Genomic DNA, 21,027 nt, shown 5'->3' on the forward strand with positions numbered 1-21,027 from the left:
AAAAAAAAATCCATGACCCTGTCTATTTCCTGGACCGGCCTCCCATTCTGGACCTGGCCAGAGTCCTGAGAGTCTCAGGCCCCAGCTATTGGGTCTGGGAGAAAAAAAGATGGCCTCAAAAGATTCGTTACTTATCGTTGTCAAAACTTAGCTTTTAATTTAACTGTAATAAAACACCAACTATATACAGGTCATGCTGTCACCTCTGCGAGCAAGGGACAGCCATCTCCTAGACTTCATGTAATCTCCCCAAAGACCATGTAAAACTATTAACATTTTTACACTAATCTATGTTAAGGAAGGTACGATATATTTTTGAATAACAGAATCACTTGCTTCCCCAACTCATAACCTTTGCTTGCACAAAAGGACTAGGTGTTGAAATTTCATGGGTTTAGAAATCCCTGGCGTGCTGCTAGTAGCTTCCCACCACAAATGCTGACCCAACCAATCCCCCTCCCTCCGCCGTGGCCCTCGATCAGAGTTCACAGGCAGGAGGCAAGGGTTCTGAGGAAGGGTCACCAGACCCGAAACATTAACTCCGTTTTCTCCTTCACAGATGCTGCCAGACCTGCTGAGCTTTTCCAGCAACTTTGTTTGTGTTCCTGATTTACAGCATCACAGTTCTTTTGGTTTTTACAGGCATAACAGCCAAGTACTTCGCTTAGGTGGGACTAGCCACGTTCCACAAATTTGTGTTTTGCCTTGCATTTATCAATAAAGTGAATGATAAGTTACTCATCTAGATTTACCCTTTAAACAAAGGCAAGTGGCATGATAACCATTTGTAAAGGAAGAATACAATTATAAAGAGCCACTGATACATCTTGTGAATGGATAAAACTTTGACCAAATGTAGGTAATAGTGAAGTCAACCACTTTGGACTGAAGGAAAAAAAAAACAGAATCCTTTCCAAATGGAAATAAATGCGAACAGTAGAGGTCCTAAATGACTTAGGAATCCAGGTACACAGATACTTAGAGTCATGTACAGTTACTGAAAACAATCCAAAAGGTCCTGGTTAGAAGAGACCTTACAACACTGCTGGCTATAATGGAAAACTAACCCCAGCCCTAAAAGCACTCCAAAAATACTAAATAATCCACAGGGGAAGGGGAAGAGAAAATAAAAGAAAACAATCACCATCACGTGAAAAAAAGTATTAGTGAAACTATTGAGGGTAAAAGCTAATAAATTCACTGGATCTGATGGAACGCATCCTAGGGTATGAAAAGAAGCAGTTCCAGAGATAGTGGATGCACTGGTAGATCTTCCAACAATACTTTGATTTTGGAAAATTGCCAACGTAACACCTTTTTGCAAAGGGAAGGAGAAAAACCGGTAAGTATATATTAGTTAGCTTAATGCTTGTTATTAGACTATTGTAAAGGATACAATAACAAAGCATTTAGAAATACATTATAAAAATCAAGCAGGCTCAGCACAGCTTCACGAAGGTAAAATCATGCTCAATAAATTTATTAGAATCCTCTGAGGTAATAAGCAGGACAGTTATATGGGAAGCAATGGATGTAATATACTCAGATTTCCAGAAAAAGTTCGACGTGCCACACACAAGACTACTTGATATGATAAGGTTACTAGCATTGGGGTAGTATATTAAGGGAGGCAATGACCTAGTGGTATTATCACAGGGCTCTTAATCCAGAGACCCTGTGGGGACCAGGTTTGAGACCTTCTGCAGCAGATGGTAGAATGTGAATTCAATTTTAAAAAAAAACAAACAAACAATCTGAAAATGATTTTATTTGCCAAGATACCACATGGTTGTGTAAAGTAGCAACTCGTGGTGTAGGGGATAACATCTCAGCATGTATAAAAAATTGGCTTGTTGGCAGGACGTGACAAATGGATTTCCACGCTACTCCATTTGTGGAGTGTGCGCTGGGGCTTCAGCATTTTACAATTTATATTAATGACTTGGAGGAGTGGAATGAAAGCATTTTAGCAAAACTTACAGTTGACGTGTCGATAGGTAGGAAAGTATGTTACAAAGGGGACATAAGGATAAGTTGTGAGTTGTCAAAATCTGATAAATTTAATATAATGTGGTAAAACACAAGTTGTTCACCCTGGTAGCAAGCAGAAAAAGCAAGAGTTTTACTTAAAAATAGAATGGCTGCAGAGCTCTGAGATGCAGAAAATTCTAGTTCCAGTGCACAACTGAAAATGTTAGTAACCAGGTACAGAAAGTAATTAAGAAAACAAATGGAATGTTATTCTTTATTATAACAGGTCAAATGCCTACTTCTGCTCCTAATTTTAATGTTCATATGTTAATTTTATATTTGAGATTATTTGATATTTGTTACCAAACTACTGAGGGATATGGGGCAAAGTCAGGTATGTGGAGAATTAGGCTGTAGACTACTTATGATCATACTGAAGAATGGAACAGGAGCACTGAAGGACCTAACGGCCTCCTCCTACTCCTCTAAGACATTGGGATTTGCTATTAGCCATTACAAGAAAAACTATATTATATACACACACAATCTTTGTTGCAAAAAATTGATGGATTTTTAGGAATTTTGGCTTCCAGACTCATAACGGTCTGCCGAAATCAATTCTGCTGTACCTGAGGAATTGCCAGAATGCAGAGCAATTTCAGCCTCGCTCTTGTCCTCCTTTGTACCAGGTTTATTCCCTGCTGGCTTCTCTTTCCCTTCCTGGAATCGCAAGATGTGACAAGTTGCATCTTGCCCAACTGCTAGAATATCTCCTGCTACAGCCATGTTCATTGAGGCTCGGGTTTCCGTGTCATGGGCATGAACAAGTGTTGCTGAAAGGTCTCCTGTTACACATTCCAAACGCAGGAAATGCTGATGGCAAAAGGAAAGAACAAAGTCAGATAGGCAGTAAAAAAAAAAAAAAAAAAATTCAATAAACGACGAATTGTCATTTTTGAGGCAGATACGGGTACGTGTATTATGCAACACTCAGACTGAAATAATACCCAAGTAAAGAAAAAGGTGGAAAGAATTCCTGAACTACGGTGTAAAACAAAAACAACTTACTTTATCAGAATGTTTTCAGGTCCTGTAAGGAAGGATGTAAAACTGTACCCCAGAGATTGTTTTTTTCTGTAGGATGAGAGTGTCACTAGCTGGCCATCCCTACTTGCCTTTGAGAAGGTGGTGGTGAGCTGCCTTCGTGAACTGCTGCAGACCACCTGCTATGGGTTGACCCACAAAACCATTAGGGAGGGAATTCCAGGATTCTGACCCAGTGACAGTCAAAGAACTGCGATGTATTTCCAAGTCAGGATGGTGAGTGGCTTGTAGGGGAACTTAAACAGGTGGTCGTGTTCAGATGTTTCTCCTGCCCTTGTTTTTCTAGATGGAAGTGGTCATGGATTTGGAAGGTGCTGTCTGAAGATCTTTGGTGAATTTCTGCAGTGCATCTTTTAAATTGTACACCCTGTTGCTACTGAGCATTGGCAGTGGAGGGAGTGGACACTTGTCGATGTAGTGCCAGTCAAGTGGGCTACTTTGTCCTGGATGGTATCAAGCTTCTTGAGTGTGGCTGGGGGCTGCACTCATCCAGTCAAGTGGGGAGTATTCCATCACACTCCTGACTTGTGCCTTGTAGATGGTGGACAGGCTTTGGGGAGTCAGGAGGGAAGTTACTCACCACAGTATTCTTAATTTCTAACCTGCTCTTGTAGCCACTGCGTTTTTACGTGATAAGTCCAGTTGAGTCAATGATAACACCCAGAATGCTGATAGTGGGGATTCAATGATGGTAACAGAACCGAATGTCAAGGGGCAGTAGTTAGACTGTCTCTTATTGGTGATGATCATAGCATGGTATTTGTGAGGCGTGAATGTCACTTGCCATTTGTCAGCCCAAGCCTGGATATTGTGCAGGTCTTGTTGCATGTGAGCACGGACTGCTTCAGTATCTGAGGAGTCACAAATGGTGAACATTGCACAATCATCAGCGAACAACTTCTGACCTTATGATGGAGGGAAGGTCATTGATGAAGCAGCTGAAGATGGTTGGGCCCACGGCACTACCCTGAGGAACTCCTGCAGAGATGTCCTGGAGCTGAGATGACTGACCTCCAACAACCACAAGCATCTTCCTATGCGTCAGGTATGACTAATTACTAGAGAGTATACTCCCAATACCCACTGATTCCAGTTTTGCCAGGGCTCCTTGATGCCACATTCGGTTGAATGCAGTCTTAATGTCAAGGGCTGACACTCCAACCTCACCTCTGGAATTCAGCTCTTTTCTCCATGCTTGAACGAAGGCTGCAACGAGGTCAGGAGCTGAGTGGCCCTGGCAGAACCCAAACTGGGCGTCACTGAGCAGGTGCTGCTTGATAGCACTGTTGATGACACCCTCCATCACTTTACTGGTGGTGATCAACAGGAGACTGATGGGGTGGTTACTGGCTGTGAGTAAGCGATGGCCTAGTGGTATTATTGTTAGGTGATGTTCTGGAGACCTGGGTTCGAATCCCACCAAGGCAAATGGTGGAATTGGAATTCAAAAAGTCTGGAATTAAGAATCTACTGATCACCATGAAATCATTGCCGATTGTCAGAAAAACCCATCTGGTTCACAAATGTCCTTCAAGGGAGGAAATCTGCCACCCTCACCTGGTCTGGCCTACATGCGACACCAGACCCAAAGCAACGTGGTTGACTCTCAACTGCCCTCCGAAATGGCCTAGCAAGTCACTCAGATGTACCAATCGCCACAAAGACTCAAAGAAATGAAACTGGATGGATCACCTGGCTTTGACCTAGGCATTGGAAAAGACAACGGCAGAAACAGCCCTGTCGACCATGCAAAGTCCTCCTCACTAACACCTGGGGGTTAGTGTCAAAATTGAGAGAGCTGTCTCACAGACTACTCAAGCAACAACCTGATACAGTCATACTCACAGAATCATGCCTTACAAACAATGTCCCAGATACCACCATCACATCCTTGGATATGTCCTGTCCCAGGCAGGGCAGAGGTGGCAGCACAATGGGATACAGTCGGGAGGGAGTTGCTCTAAGAGTCCTCAACATTAACTCCAGACCCTATGAAGTCTCATGGCTTCAAGTTAAACATGGGCAAGGAAACCTCCTGCCGCTTACCACATGCCTTCCTCCCTCAGCTGATGAATCGGTACTCAATGTTGAATAACACTTAGAGGAAGCATTGAGGATGGCAAGGGCACAAAATGTACTCTGGGTGGGGAATTTCAATGTCCACCACCAAGAGTGGCTCGGTAGCAGTACTACTAATCGAGCTGGTCGGGCCCTAAAAGGACGTAGCTGCTAGACTGGGCCTGCGGCAGGAGGGGAGGGAAAAATATACTTGACCTCACCCTTACTGATCTGCCAGCTGCAGTTGCAGCTGTTCATGACAGTATCGGTAAGAATGACCATCGCACAGTCCTTGTGGAGACAAAGTCCCATCTTCACATTGAGAATAGCTTCCATCGTGTTGTGTGGCACTATCACCGTGCTAAATGGGACAGACTTCACACAGATCTAGCAACTCAAGACTGGGCATCCACAAGGCGCTATGGGCCATCAACAGCAGGATTGTACTCCAGCACAATCTGTAACCTCATGGCCCGGCATATCCCCCACTCAACCGTTACGATCAAGCCACGGGTTCACGGAGGAGTGCAGGAGGGCATGCCAGGAGCAGTACCAGGCATACCTGAAGATGAGTAATCAACGTGGTGAAGCCACCAAACTGGACGACTTGCATGCCAAACAGCAAAAGCAGCAAGTGATAGACAGAGCTAAGCGAGCCCACAACCAATGGATCAGATCTAAGCTCTGCAGTCCTGCCACATCCTGTCGTGAATGGTGGTGGACAATTAAACAACTCACTGGAGGAGGCGGCTCCACAAATATCCCCATCCTCAACGATGGAGGAGCCCAGCACATCACTGGAAAAGATCAGGCTAAAGCATTCGCAGCAATCTTCAGCCAGAAGTGCCCATTGGATGATCCATCTCGGCCTCCTCCAGTGGTCCCCAGCATTACAGATACCAGTCTTCAGCCAATTCAATTCACTCCACATGATATCAAGAAACGATTGGAGACACTGGATCATGCAAAGTCTTCCAGCCCTGACAACATTCCAGCAATAGTATTGAAGACTTGTGCTCCAGAACTTGCTGCTCCCCTAGCCAAGCTGTTCCAGTGCAGTTACAACACTGACGTCTACCCGACAATGTGGAAAATTGCCCAAGTATGTCCTGTACACAAAAAGCAGGATAAATCCAACCCGGCCAATTACTGCCCCATCAGTCTACTCTCGATCATCAGTAAAGTGATGGAAGGGGTCATCAACAGTGCTATCAAGCAGCACTTGCTCAGCAATAACCTGCTCAGTGATGCCCACTTTGGGTTCCGCCAGGCCACTCAGCTCCTCATCTCATTACAGCCTTGGTTCAAACATGGTCAAAAGAGCTGAATTCCAGAGGTGAGGTGAGAGTGATAGCCCTTGATATCAAGGCAGCATTCAACTGAGTGTGGCATCAAGGAGCCCTGGCATAACTGTAATCAGTGGGTATCAGGGGGCAAATGCTCTGGTGGCTGGAGTCATACCTGACACACAGGAAGATGGTTGTGGTTGTGGGAGGTCAATCATCTCAGCTCCAGGACATCTCTGATGGAGTTCCTCAGGGTGGTGTCCTAGGCCCAATCATCTTCAGCTGCTTCATCAATAACCTTCCCTCCATTACAAGATCAGAATTGGGGATGTTCGCTGATGATTGGACAATGTTCAGCACCATTCGTGACTCCTCAGCAGTCCATGTTCACATGCAACAAGATCTGGACAATATCCAGGCTTGGGCTGCCAAGTGACAACGGACATTCGTGCCACAAAAATGCCAGGCTATGACCATCACCAATAAGAGACAATCTATCCACCACCCCTTGACATTCAATGGTGTTACCATCACTGAATCCCCCACTGTCAACATCCTGGGGGTTACAATTGACCAGAAACTCAACTGGGCTCACCACATAAACACAGTGGCTACAAGAGCAGGCCAGAAGCTGGGAATACTGCAGCGAGCAACTCACCTCCTGACTCCCCAAAGCCTGTCCACCATCTACAAGGCACAAATCAGGAGTGTGATGGAACACTCCCCGCTTGCCTGGATGAGTGCAGCCCCAACAACACAAGAAGCTTGACACCATCCAGGACAAAGCAGCCCATTTGATTGACACTACGTCTGCAAGCATTTACTCCCTCCACCACCAGCGTTCAGTAGCAGCAGTGTGTACTATCTACAAGATGTACTGCAGAAATTCACCAAAAATCCTCTGACAGCACCTTCCAAACCCGCGACCCCTTCCATCTGGAAGGACAAGGACAGCAGATATATGGGAACACCACCACCTCCAAGTTCCCCTCCAAGTCACTCATCATCCTGACTTGGAAATACATCGCCGTTCCTTCAAGGTCACTGGGTCAAAATCCTGGAATTCCCTCCCTAAAAGGCATTGTGAGTCAACCCACAGCAGGAGGAATGCAGCAGTTCAAAAAGGCAGCTCACCACCACCTTCTCAAGGGCAACTAGGGATTGGTAAGAAATGCTGGCCAGCCAGCGATGCCCACATCCCATAATGAATTTTAAAAAATGGTGGATTTGTCCTGCTTTTTGTGTGCAGGACATACTTGGGCAATTCTCCGCATTGACGTGTTGGTGCCAGTGTTGTAACATTACTGGAATAGTTTGGCTAGGGCAGCAAGGCCTGGAGCACCAGTCTTGAGGACTATTGCAAGAATGTTGTGAGGGCCTATAGCCTTTGCAGTACAGGGGGTTCTTCTATAATGCAATAGATGCACTCCTGTGAAACGATGCGTTGTAAAAAATTCTGCTAAAGAAACAACAGGGCCTATGGGAGAAGGGGAGGTTAGGGACAGACCGACAAAAATAATCACTCACGGAGGACTCAAAAATGGAAGGATAGCAGAGTCTGAACAAATGTTTAATAATTTACATGTAATAATGAAATAACAGTAAATTTATCACCTTATCTTGAAAAATGTCAAGATGACTTGATAGGGGAGGAGGTTCTGAGGTAGCTCTGTTGTTAATGCAGGGCTGAGGGCTGTAATCATCATCACCTTCAGGTGCAGTTCTGTTTGCAGGGGTAGGGTGATAATCCAGAAGTGGATGGCTGTGGTTCATTGTCTTCTGACTGTTTGTTGGGAGTTGACTTAAAAAAGACATCCAGTTTTTGCTGCTTTGCCATTTTCATTTGTTCATGAAGAAGCAGGTCATAGGGTGCTAAAAAAAGATCTGACTTCACGAACTGCTACCCTGCTGCGATCTGCATTGTAATCGTTGTCCTTGACGAGCTGCAACTGCTTCTCAGTTTCCCTCAGGATAGAAGACAAAACAGAAGTGGAAAGCTGTCATGGTGCTGCATCCTGGACTTGATTTTCTTCATCTCCAGTTTCCACTTCTCCACTCAGCAACAAGTTGTTGTAGATCAGTTGTAGAGAGGTCTTCACAGTGGGACTCAAGCAGCTCTTCAACATCCTTACTCTCTACTTCTTAAATTTCAACTTTCTTTTCAATATCAACACAATGCTCTTTGATTCTTGGGAGCGCCTCTCACAGAACAAAGCTTTTTAAATCTTGAAAAAAATCTGAGAGAAGCTTCTGCCAAACTGCATGCAAGCAGTCCTTACTGACTTCACCCCAGGCCTCCACTATAATGTCAATTGCATTTTTGATGCTATACCTCTTCCAAAATTGAAGAACACTGTCCTTATCCCCCTCAGTAGCTGCAATCAGCCTCTTAACCATGCGCCTTAAACAATAAGCTTTAAAAGCTACCATTGCACCTTGGCCTTGGGATGAAGGAGAGAAGTTGTGTTTGGGGGTAGAAATAGCACTTTGTTTTCAGAAAGCTCACCAATGGTGGGAGGACGGCTTGGCACATTATCCAGGAGAAAAATCTTGAAATCCCCATTTTTTTTCCTGCAATACTTTCTAAAAACATCTTCAAAAACATCAGCAATAAGGTCAGAAAAAATTTGCCCAGTCATCCAACCTCTTTTGCTTGACGTAAAGTAGATGCCTAGAGTAGACTTAAGGTAACGTTTCAAGGCTTGCAAGTTGGCAGAGTGGTAAGCGGTAAGAGTATCTTTCTGGAGAAGATACTGAGGGAGAGGATCTATTTACATTTGGAAGGAAATGGGCTTATTAGTGATAGGCAGCATGGTTTTGTGCAGGGAAGGTCACGTCTTACCAACTTGATAGAATTCTTGGAGGAAGTGACAAAGTTGATAGATGAGGGATGGGCTGTAGATGTCATATACATGGACTTCAGTAAGGCGTTTGATAAGGTTCCCCATGGTAGGCTGATGGAGAAAGTGAAGTCACATGAGGTCCAGGGTGTACTAGCTAGATGGATAGAGAACTGGCTGGGCAACAGGAGACAGTTGTTGCGGAAGGGAGTTTCTCAAAATGGAGAACTCTGACCAGTGGTGTTCCATAGGGATCCGTGTTGGGACCACTGTTGTTTGTGATATACATAAATGATATGGAGAAAGGTATAGATGGTCTGATTAGCAAGTTTGCAGATGACACTAAGATTGGTAGAGTAGCAGATAGTGAAGGGGACTGTCGAAGAATGCAGCAGAATATAGATAGATTGCAGAGTTGGGCGGAGAAGTGGCAGATGGAGTTCAATCCAGGCAAATGCGAGGTAATGCATTTTGGAAAATCCAATTCAAGAGCGAACTATGTGGTAAATGGAAAATCCCTGGGGAAAATTGATGCACAGAGAGATCTGGGTGTTCAGGTCCATTGTACCCTGAAGGTGGCAATGCAGGTGGATAGAGTAGTCAAGAAGGCATACGGCATGCTTTCATTCATCAGACGGGACACTGACTACAAGAGTTGACAGGTCACGTTACAGTTGTATAGGACTTTGGTTCGACCACATTTGGAATACTGCTTACAGTTCTGATCGCCACATTACCAAAATGACGTGGATGCTTTGGAGGGGGTGCAGAGGAGGCTCACCAGGATGTTGCCTGGTATGGAGGGCGCTAGCTATGAAGAGAGGTTAAGTAGAATAGGATTATTTACATTCGAAAGACTGAGATTGAGGGGGGACCTGATCGAGGTCTACAAAATCACGAGGTATCGACAGGGTGGATAGCAAGAAGCTTTTTCCCCCAGAGTGGTGGACTCAATTACTAGGGGTCACGATTTCAAGGTGAGAGGGGAAAAGTTTAAGGGAGATATGCGTGGAAAGTTCTTTACGCAGAGGGTAATGGGTGCCTGGACCGCGTTGCCAGCGGAGGTGGTAGAGGTGGGCACGATAGCGTCATTTAAGATGTATCTAGACAGATACATGAATGGGCAGGGAGCAGAGAACAAAGAACAAGGAACAAAGAAAATTACAGCACAGAAACAGGCCCTTCAAGCCTGTGCCGATCCAGATCCTCTATCTAAACCTGTCGTCTATTTTCCAAGGATCCGTATCCCTCTGCTCCCTGCCCATTCATGCAGAGGGATACAGATCCTTGGAAAATAGGCGAAAGGTTTAGACAGAGGATCTGGATCGGCGCAGGCTTGGAGGGCCGAAGGGCCTGTTCCTGTGCTGTAATTTTCTTTGTTCTTTAAGTTTCCATTGGCATTGGCACCCAGCAGCAGTCATATGATCCTTTGCCACCTTAAAGCCTGCAGCATGTGCTTCATTCATAGAAATATACGTTCTTGATGGCATTCACATCCAGTATAAACCTGTCTCAGCCAAACTGAAAATTTGATCGAAGTTGTAGCCTTCTTTGTCAATTAATTTTTTTTTTTTTAACTATAGGAGGAAATGCCATTGCATGCTCCTTGTCTGCATTGGCAGCTTTGCCACATAACCTTGCATTCTGAAAAGCACAGTGGTTCTTAAAATCAGCAAACCATTCACTGCTAGCACTAAAGGCAGACACATCTGCAGGATTTTTGGCTTGTTTTGTTAGATCTTCATAAATTGATAAGACTTTCTCTTTCATAGTGGGAAGGGTGGTCCCACATTGCATCTTTGTTTGTTCTTGTATCCAGACACTTCGAAGCTGCTCCATCTCCTCAAATTCCTCTGTCTTTGACCCCACAGACTTGTTAACACTCAGACTTGTTCCAACAATACAGCTTGCTTTAATCTTTTCTGCATTGTCTCTAATGGTGCGCAAGGGAAACAGCTTCATTTCTGTTGCACGAGCAACATCACATGTTCTCTCATTACACTCAAAACACTTTACAACATCGAGTTGCTCTTCCAGCGCTAGAGCCTTTCTTTTAAGTACGCCACTGGCAATTTTATCACCAGGATGCTTCTTGTTATCATTTTTGCCACTTTGTCCTCACATTTTGTGGATAACGCGGCAGACTTGGAACAGTACCTCTCACGGAGAGAGAAAGGATCCTCAATACCAGTGCAGGGACTCTTTCAGCACATGCTGAGGACAAAACCCACAAACTGATCATGTGACGTCGACGTTGGAATCACGTTATAGCCAGCACAAAGTTTGCATTTTACAAATGCCATTTCCCCATTCGTCGATTGCGTTAAAGCCAATTTGTGTCATCTGAACGTTTTACAGGAAATCCCCCTGTATCTAACACCTCCAACCGTTTTTTGATTTCACGTGGAGTCAATTGAATTGAATTGGCTGAAGACTGGTATCTGTGATGCTGGGAACCACTGGAGGAGGCCAAGATGGATCATCCACTCCGCACTTCTGGCTGAAGATTGCTGCAAATGCTTTAGCCTGATCTTTTGCACTGATGTGCTGGGCTCTTCCGTCACTGAGGATGGAGATATTTGTGGAGCCTCTTCCTCCGGTGAGTTGTTAATCGTCCACCACCATTCACGACTGGATGTGGCAGGACTGCAGGGTTTAAGATCTGATACGTTGGTTGTGGGATCACTTAGCTCTGTCTATCATTTACTGCTTATGCTGTTCAGCATCCACCTCATCTTCATGTATGCCTGGTGCTGCTCCTGGCATGCCCTCCTGCACTCCTCATTGAACCGGGGTTGATCGCCTGGCTTGATGGTAATGGTTGAGTGGGGCATATGATGGGTGATGAGGTTGCAGTTTGTGCTGGAATACAGTTCTGCTGCTGTTGATGGTCCACAGTGCCTCATGGATGTCCAGTCTCAAGTTGCTAGATCTGTTCAAAGTCTGTTCCATTTAGCTTGGTTATAGTGCCACACAACACGAAGGAGGTTATTCACAATGTGAAGGTGGGGCTTGGCTCTTATTGATACTGTTAGGGACAGATGCATCTGCAGCTGGCAGATTGGTTAGGATGAGGTCAAGTATGTTTTTCCCTCACCACATGCCACAGACCCAGTCAACCAGCTACATCCTTTAGGACCTGATCAGCTCAATCAGTAGTACTGCTGCCAAACCACTCTTGATGGTGGACACTGAAATCCCCCACCCAGAGTACATTTTGTGCCCTTGCCATTCTCAGGCCTTCCTTTAAGTGTTGTTCAATATGAAGGAATATGAGCCGAGGGTGGACGGTACGTGGTACTCAGCATGACGTTTCCTTGTCCATGTTTAACCTGAAGCTATGAGACTTCGTGGGGTCCGGAGTCAATGTTGAGGACTCCCAAAGCAAGTCCCTCCCAACTGTATCCCACTGTGCTGCCACCTCTGCTGGGTCTGCCCTGCCGGTGGGACAAGACATTTCCAGGGTTGGCGACGGTGGTGTCTGGGACATAGTCATACTCTTGGAATCATACCTTACCGACAATGTCAGGTCGTTGCTTGACTAGGCTGAGACAGCTCTCCCAATTTTGGCACTAGCCCCCAGATGCTAGTGACGAGGACTTTGCAGGATTGGCACGGCTGTTTCTGCCGTTGTCTTTTCTGTTGCCTACGTCGATGTCAGACCATCCATCTGGTTTCATTTCTTTGAGACTTTGTAGCAATCAGTACAACTGAAGGCTTGCTAGGGCAATTGAGTGTCAACCACATTGCTGTGGGTCTGGAGTCACACGTAGGTCAGGCTAGATGAGGATGGCAGATTTCCTTCTCTGAAGGACATTACTGAATCAGATGGGTTTTTCTGACAGTCGACAATGATTTCATGGTTATCAGTTGATTCTTAATTCCAGAGGGGAGGGGAGGGGAATGTGTGTCCAGTGGTGGTATCTTGCTGGAGGTGGTGGAAATGGCGTCGCATGATCTTCTGGATGTGGATGCTGGTGGGATGGTACGCAAGGACAAGGGGAACCCTATCGCTGTTGCGGGACGGAAGAGAAGGGGCGAGAGCGGAAGTGCGGGAGATGGGTTGGACCTGGTTGACAGCCCTGTTGACGACGGTGCTGGGAAATCCTTGCTGAGTAAGAAGGTGGCCTCATCTGAACATACGCGATGGAGACAGAGGAACTAAGAGAATGGGATGGAGTCTTTACAGGAAGCAGGGTGTGAGGATGTATAGTCCAGGTAGCTGTGGGAGTCAGTGGGTTTATAGCGGATATTAATGGCCAGTCTAAGCACAGAAACGGAAACAGAGATGTTGAGGAAGGGAAGGGAGGAGTCAGAGATAGACCAGGTGAAAGTGAGGGCAGGGTGGAAACTGGAAGCAAAATTGATGAACTTTTCCAATTCCGGACGAGAGAGGGAAGCAGCAATGATATCACTGATATGTCTGAGAAAGAGTTGTGGGTGGGGGCCGGAATAGGACTGGAGCATGGAATGTTCCACGTACCCCATGAAGAGACTGGCATAACTATGGCCCATGCAGGTACCCATGGCCGCCCCTCTGACCTGAACAAAATGACCAAGCGGAAGAGGATGGGGACAGTTCAGGTCTTTGCTCCAGGAACAAGTGGACAGCCCTAAGACCCTCCTGATGGGGAATGGATGTGTAAAAGGATAGCACATCCATGGTAAAGAGGAGGCAGCTGGAACCTGCAAACTAGAAGTTTTGAAACTGTTATAAAGCGTCAAAAGAATCTTGGATGTACGTGGGCAGGGATGGGACCAGGGGAGAGAAGATTGAGTCAAGGTGGAAAGATAGGAGTTCTGTGGGGCAGGAGCAGGCTAAAACAATGGGTCTGCCCGGACAGTCCTGTTTGTGGATTTTAGGAAGGAGGCAGAAGCAAGCTGTGCAGGGCTGGGGGGCTGTTGTCTACTTAACTAAAGTGTCATATCCAAACTGCTTCCTGGTTGACAAACAAAGTATCTTAAAATTCATTACAACTAGTGGACTGCCTGTATAATGCATAAAAACAGAAATTGCTGGAAAAGCTCAGCAGGTCTAGCAGCATCTGTGATGAAAAATCAGAGTTAACGTTTTGGGTCCAGTGACCCTTCCTCAGAAGGGACAAAAACAGAAGTTGCTGGAAGCTCAGCAGATCTGGCAGCAACAAGTTCTGCGGAAGGGTCACCGGACCCGAAACGTCAACTCTGTTTTTTCCTTCACAGATGCTGCCAGACCTGCTGGGCTTCCAGCAACTTTGTTTTTGTTCCTGATTAACAGCATCCGCAGTTCTTTCGGTTTTTATTTGCCTGTATTTATGTAGGTGTGGTCACGAAGCCCCAAAATCTACGTTAGCGCTTTCTTTCTCATTTAACCTACTTCCTTGCAAATCTATTGAACACTTTTAATTTTTAACAAATTAAAATTCTACCTTGATGGTCACCGAGTGTGCGGCCCGGTAAGCTGACAGTGAGTATGCCCTGTGCGGCCGGACTGAGTTCACTCTATGTAGTGTCCTTGTTGACTGTGTGTCCGGATTGTGCGAGCCTACAGTATGTCTCTCAGAGATAGTAAGATAGAGTAAAAATAAAGATAATAAGATAGAGTGTGTCTCGGCCTGGTTCTGTATCCGTGCCGTGTCCGGGAACCGCACTGACTGTGTTCTGTCACACTCACCACTCCGTTGCTGATACCGGTCTTAGAGGCGCCTCCTCCGCCCGCGGTCACCACCAGGTCGGCCCGTGGGACACTGACAGCATAAAGTGGGAAAGGAGCGCGGTACAACTCAGGGGCTCCGCGACGACCCATCACCTTCAGCAGACCCAGACCCTCCGGTCCTACTCTCCACGATCCCCGGTCTCTTGTGTCCCACCAGGTACCCACGCCCCAGTTTTTTAGTTCCGGGTTTCTCTCTGAATCCAGTTTCCGGTGGAGCTCCAGCTGATCACAGACACATCAGCACACTGGAGGGGTCACGTGAGTCACCGAAGGGCTTGACCTGGGGATAAAAATCCAAAGAGCTGCAGCTAGTGTAAATCAGGAACAAAAACAGAAATTACTGGAAAAGCTCAGCAAGTCTGGCAGCATCTGTGAGGAAAAATCAGAGTTAACGTTTCGGGTCCGGTGACACTTCTGGAGATACCATATTTGTGCGGGGCATTGTATCCGTGGATGAAACCATCAGGTTTTCACGTTGCAATGTTCGCTGCGGGGTGACGGCATTTTTGTTTGGGGCAGCAATGTCTCGGCCGATGTTCAACGTGAACTTGTGACTCCGAGCGATGTCTGAAATCGTGCCTAATAAATGTATTTTAATTCTTTGTCGTGATAAGAAGCAGTAAATAAAATGAAGCAGTGAATGTAATATATTTGGATTTTAACAAGGTACATTAGGCCACTTAATAGAGCCATGGTATTGGAGGTAGTATATTCACAATGATAGAGAATTAGCATCTAATAAAAGACAGATAGTAGGAACTGCAGATGCTGGAGAATCTCAGATAACAAGTTGTTGAGCTGGATGAACACAGCAGGCCAAGCAGCATCACAGGAGCAGGAAAGCTGACCTTTCAGGTCTCCGAAACGTCAGCTTTCCTGTTCCTCTGATGCTGCTTGGCCTGTTATGTTCATCCAGCTCAACAACTTGTTATCTCTAATAAAAGACAGCGTTGGGATATGAGAAATATTTTCAGGATGGCAACTAGTGGAGTGTCACAGTGATCAGTGCCGAGGCCGCAATCATTCACAATTTATATGAGTGAATTTGATGGGGAAAATTAATGTACTGTTGGTCAACCTGCATATCACACAAAAATACGCGGGAAGGCAAGGAATGAAGATGACCGAATCTGCGAAGGGATTTTGAGCAGGCAAGAACTGAGCCGATGAAATATAATGTGGGGAAATGTGAGGTTTCGTATTTTGACAAAAAGAATGGAGGAGCCATATTATTTAATTGTAGAAAGTCTGATTTCAGAGTATCGTTTCATGAGTCACAAAAAGATAGCATGCGTGTTCAACAGGTAATAGGGAAGGAATTTAAATGTTGACTAAAAACTGACAGAACTGCAGATGCTGTAAATCAGGAACAAAAAACGTTGCTGTAAAGTTCTGAGGAAGGGTCACCAGACCTGAAACGTTAACCTTTTTTCTTCACAGATGCTGCCAGACCTGCTGAGCTTTTCCAGCAACTTTGTTTTTGTTCGTGAAATAAATGTTGACTATACACCGAGTACCGGAAAGTGGGATTACTGTAAATGGGTTGGTGCAGACGTGATTGGCAGAAAAGCTGCTTCTGTGCTGTATCATTGTAAGGCACAATAGCTGCAATTCTGTGAAATTTTGTGCCCTTATCCAAGGAAAGTTACACTGGCATTGGAGGCAAGGTTCACTAGGTTGATGCCAAGCATGGAGAGGATTGTCTTAATGAAAATAAAAATCAAGTAGATTAGGTCGTTATTGAATGTATAAGAGAGACCCTTATTGAAACACACAAGATTCTTAGGGGAACCTGACACGGTAGACACAGAAGGGTTGTTTCACCTTGTGGGACAGAAGGAATTCCTCCTTTCAGAGGGGAGTGAATCTGTGGAATTCTTTATTATAGAGGGCTGTCAAGGCTCGGTTGTTAAGTATACTCACTTTTTAGGGGCATCAAGAGTTACGGGGAAAAGAAGGAAGATGGATGATCAGATCAGTCATGATTTCTTTGAATGGCAGAGCAGCATCAATGGACTGAATGGCCTACTTTTGCATATATATCTTGAGGTGATGGGGAGGTGGTGAGGGCTAGTCCGGTTGAAAACGTCGTCAACATCTCTCGAGAAAGCTTCCCCCAAGTCAAGGATGTGGTCTCCTAGGAGTGACAAAGGCCACAGGCTGCTCCTCTGGCTCCTGGAATCTATGGTCAGCTTGAGCGCCAAGCTATCTTAGCGGCGTACAGCAAGTGGCCAAAAAAACCAGGCCCTGGAGGTCTGAGCGTAAGGTGAGTGTGGCTCAGCTGAAGGCACTGAGAAAATTAATAAAACGAAGGAGCTCACTTCTTTCTGGGTCCTGACCAACCTCATCTTTTGAGTCTGCTGAGATAGTTGATTCATTGATTTTAATTTTCCCAAACTCCCTAGATTCCAATACAGTCTCTTCAAATTGGAAAATAGTGAGACTTCTGTTCAATAAAGAATCCTAGAGGAGACAGGAAATTACTATCCAGTTAGCTTATCAGTCAGAGAAAAATGAAAAAAAAGGAAGTTACAGCAGGACACTTAGAAAATCTTCATGCAATCAGGCAGAATGGACATGGTTTTGCGAAAGAGAAATCATATTTGTTGACAGAGGATTATTTAGCAAACAGGAAGCAAGCCATAAATAGGAACAAAAACAAATTTGCTGGAAAAGCTCAGCAGGTCTGGCAGCATCTGTGGAGGAGAAAACAGAGTTAACGTTTCAGGTCCGGTGACCCTTCCTCAGAACTCATTTAACTCTCTCGCTTATTTTTGGGTTGGTATGATGCAAAAATTATGTTTGGCCAGTCAATCAAAAGTTCTCAGAGGTCATAATGTACTTCAATTTCCAGAAGGACTTTGATAAAATGCCACATCGAAGGTTATTGCAGAAATTGACGATCAGGGTATGTGAGTGACTAACAGGTCGGAAACAACCGTGTTTAATTTAAATAAAAGGAATCACAATAAAATTTGGGTGGAGTTAGCTAATGTGGATTGAGTAGATAGATTAACAGGAAAGACAGTAAGCAAGTAGTGGCAGACATTTAAAGAGGTAATTCATGACTCAGCAAAAATATATCCCCCAAGCAGGAAAGATTCCAAATGCATAAACCAACCATGGCTAATCAAGGAAGTTAAGCATAGTTAGGGGCCTTCTTGTGATGCAGTCATGGTGTCCCTATCCCTGGACAGGGAGGCCTGGGTTCAAGTGCCACCTGCTGCTGAGGTGTGTAACATCTCTGTACAGGCCAATAAGAAAAATAGGTAAAGTTAAAAGAAAAATCATATATAAAGAGGGGCAAAAGCCAGACAGAGCCCCAAAGATTGAGCTAAATTAGGAATCCAGCAAAGGTCAACTATAAAGAGAAAAAGGGAGAGTTAAGCTACAAGGGCAAACTATCAAGGAATGTCAATGAGCTTTTTTAAATATATAAAAGGAAGAGAGAGGTCAAAGTGAACATAAGCCCCTTAGAAAATGAATCTGGGGAGATTGTGGAAAGAAGGAAATGGGAGAGGAATTAACAGATATTTTGCATCGATCTTTAGGGTGGAACGAATACAGGGATGAAAGGGTTGAGGAAAGATTTACAAGGACATTGCCAAGGTTAGAGGGCTTGAGTCCTAGGGACAGGCTGAATAGGCTGGGGTATTTTCCCTGGAGCATGGGAGGCTGAAGGGTGACTTTATAGAAGTTTATTAAATCATGAGGGGCATGGATATGGTGAATAGCCAAGGTCATTTCCGCAGGGTGGGGGAGTCCAAAACCAGTGGGCATAGGTTTAAGGTGAGACAGCAAAGATTTAAAAGGGACCTAAGGGACAACATTTTCCACGCAGGGGTTGGTGCGTATAGAATGACCTGCCAAAGGAAATGGTGGAGGCTGGTACAACTACAACATTTAAAAGGCATCTGAATAGGAAGGGTTTAGAGGGATATGGGTCAAAAGCTGGCAAATGGGATTAGATTAATTTAGGGTATCTGGTTGGCATGGATCAGTTCGACCGAAAGGTCTGTTTCCATACTGTACAGTTCTACGACGATAAATACTATCACTATCACAAGAGAGGTAATGTTAGATAAACTGACGGGACTGCAGGCAGATAAGTCCACTGGCCCTGATGGCTTGCATTCTAGGATCCTAAAAGAAGTAGCTACAGAGATAATAGATGCATTGGTTGTAATTTTCCAAAATTCGTTGCATTCTGGAGTATTACTGGAAGATTGCCAATGTGATACCCCGATTCAAAAAGGGAGGCAAAAAGCAGGTAACTACAGATGATTAGCCTAACATTTATTGTTGGAAAAATATTAGAAACAATTATTAAGGAAGTAATGGCAGCACATTTGGAAAACCATAATCTAATCAAGCAGAGTCAGCATAGCTTCATGAAAGGGAAATCACGTCTGACTAAAGTTTGGAGGTGAACCAGTAGATATGTCGTATTTGGATTTACAGGTGTTTGAAAAGGTATCGCTCAAAATATTAAGTCATTAGAGCCCATGGTGTTGGAGATAGTTTATTGACATGGATAGTGAATTGGCTAACCGGCAGGAAACTACGAGAGGTTGGTGACTTGTGACCAGGAGGGTTCCATTAGGATCAGTGCTGAGACTGCAACTGTTTACAAAATATATTAATGACTTGGAGGAAGTAAGTAAGTATACTTTAGCCAAATTTGCAAATGATACACAAATATGTGGAAAGGCAAGTTGTAAGCAGAATATTAACAGTTTACAGAGAGATATTGGTAGGTTTAGAGTGGATAAAAGGAGTAGAAATGTGGCAAAATGTGAAGTTGTTCAGTTTTTAAGGGAGAACAAAAGAACAGTGTTATTTAAATGGAAAGAAAGTTCAGAAAGCTGCAACACAGGCACTTGGTGGTACTTGAGCATGAAACAAAGTTAGCACACGGGCAATAGGTAATCAGAAAGGCTAAAGGAATGATGGCCCTCATTTCAAGAGGATTGCAGTATGAGAAGGGGAGTCTTACTGCAAATGTACAAGGTGCTGGTGAAACAACTTCTGAAGTACTTTGAGTAATTTTGGTCCCCTTATTTAAGATATAATTTTATTGGGGGCAGAGAAAATTCACTAGGATGATCCCTGGTATGGAGGGATTGTCTTAAGAACAAAGGCGAAACAGGTTGGGACTCTACTCATTGCATTTAGAAGAATGAGGGGTGATCTCATTGAAACATATAGATTTCTTATGGGTCTTGACAGGGTAAATGCTCAGATGTTGTTTCCCCTCATGGGAGAGTCTAGGACCAAAGTGCACTGTTTCAGAATAAAAGGTGTCAATTTAAGACCGAGAAGAGGAGGAACTTCTTCTCTCAGACGGTTGAGAGTCTTTGGAACTCCTTGCCACAGAGACCTGTGGGGACCAAGTCTTTGTTTATATTTAAGGCTGAGATGGATAGATTCATGGTCAGCAGGAGAATCAAGTATTAGGGGAGCATGGAAGGAAAGTAGACATGAGGCATATCAGATCAGCCATGATCCTATTGAATGGTGGGTTTGTACAAGGTGGGTGGGGGTGTGGGATGGAGGAAGGATGAATGATGCAAGTCTTGTGTTTTGTGATTTGTGCATCACATTTTTTTAAAACTTTAGTAACAGGTATCTGATTGGTCTGTGGAGTGGTGACTAATTGTCAACGGTATGTAAAACTCAATCCACACAAATACCAGGGAATGATCATCTCTGACAAGTGAGAATCTAACCATCACCCCTTGGCATTCAATGGCACCATCATCACTGAAACCTTAGTATCCACATCCTAGGGTTACCAGTGACCAGAGATTGAACTGGACCAGCTATGTAAACACTGTAACTCAAGAGGAGGTCAGAGGCTACGAATTATGCAGCGGTAACTCATCTCCTGACTCCCTAAAGCTTGTCCACAATCTACAAGGCACAATTCAGCACTGTGAATGGAATATTCCTACTTGTCTGGATGACTGTTGCTCTATAACATTCAAGAAGCTTGACCACATCCAGGACAAAGCAGCCTGCTTGATTGGCACCACATCCACAAACATTCAGTCCTTCTCCACCAATGCATTGT

The 21,027-nt window shown here is 44.7% G+C and overlaps 1 protein-coding gene across 1 annotated transcript in view; it reads right to left on the reverse strand.

Moving 5' to 3' along the window:
• Positions 1-15,179, reverse strand: part of preb (prolactin regulatory element binding) — a 44,152-nt gene extending 28,973 nt beyond the window's left edge. Inside the window, exons 1-2 of the mRNA XM_048601406.1 lie at positions 14,913-15,179; positions 2,601-2,844 (exon numbers count right to left, since the gene is read on the reverse strand). Coding sequence (XP_048457363.1) covers positions 2,601-2,844; positions 14,913-15,044 — 376 coding nt within the window. The 5' untranslated portion in view covers positions 15,045-15,179. The remainder of the gene's footprint in view (positions 1-2,600; positions 2,845-14,912) is intronic.
• Between the last annotated feature and the right edge of the window lie 5,848 nt (positions 15,180-21,027).

Source organism: Rhincodon typus, chromosome 9 (genome assembly GCF_021869965.1).
Source record: "Rhincodon typus isolate 14 chromosome 9, sRhiTyp1.1, whole genome shotgun sequence".
Taxonomy (NCBI): domain Eukaryota; kingdom Metazoa; phylum Chordata; class Chondrichthyes; order Orectolobiformes; family Rhincodontidae; genus Rhincodon; species Rhincodon typus.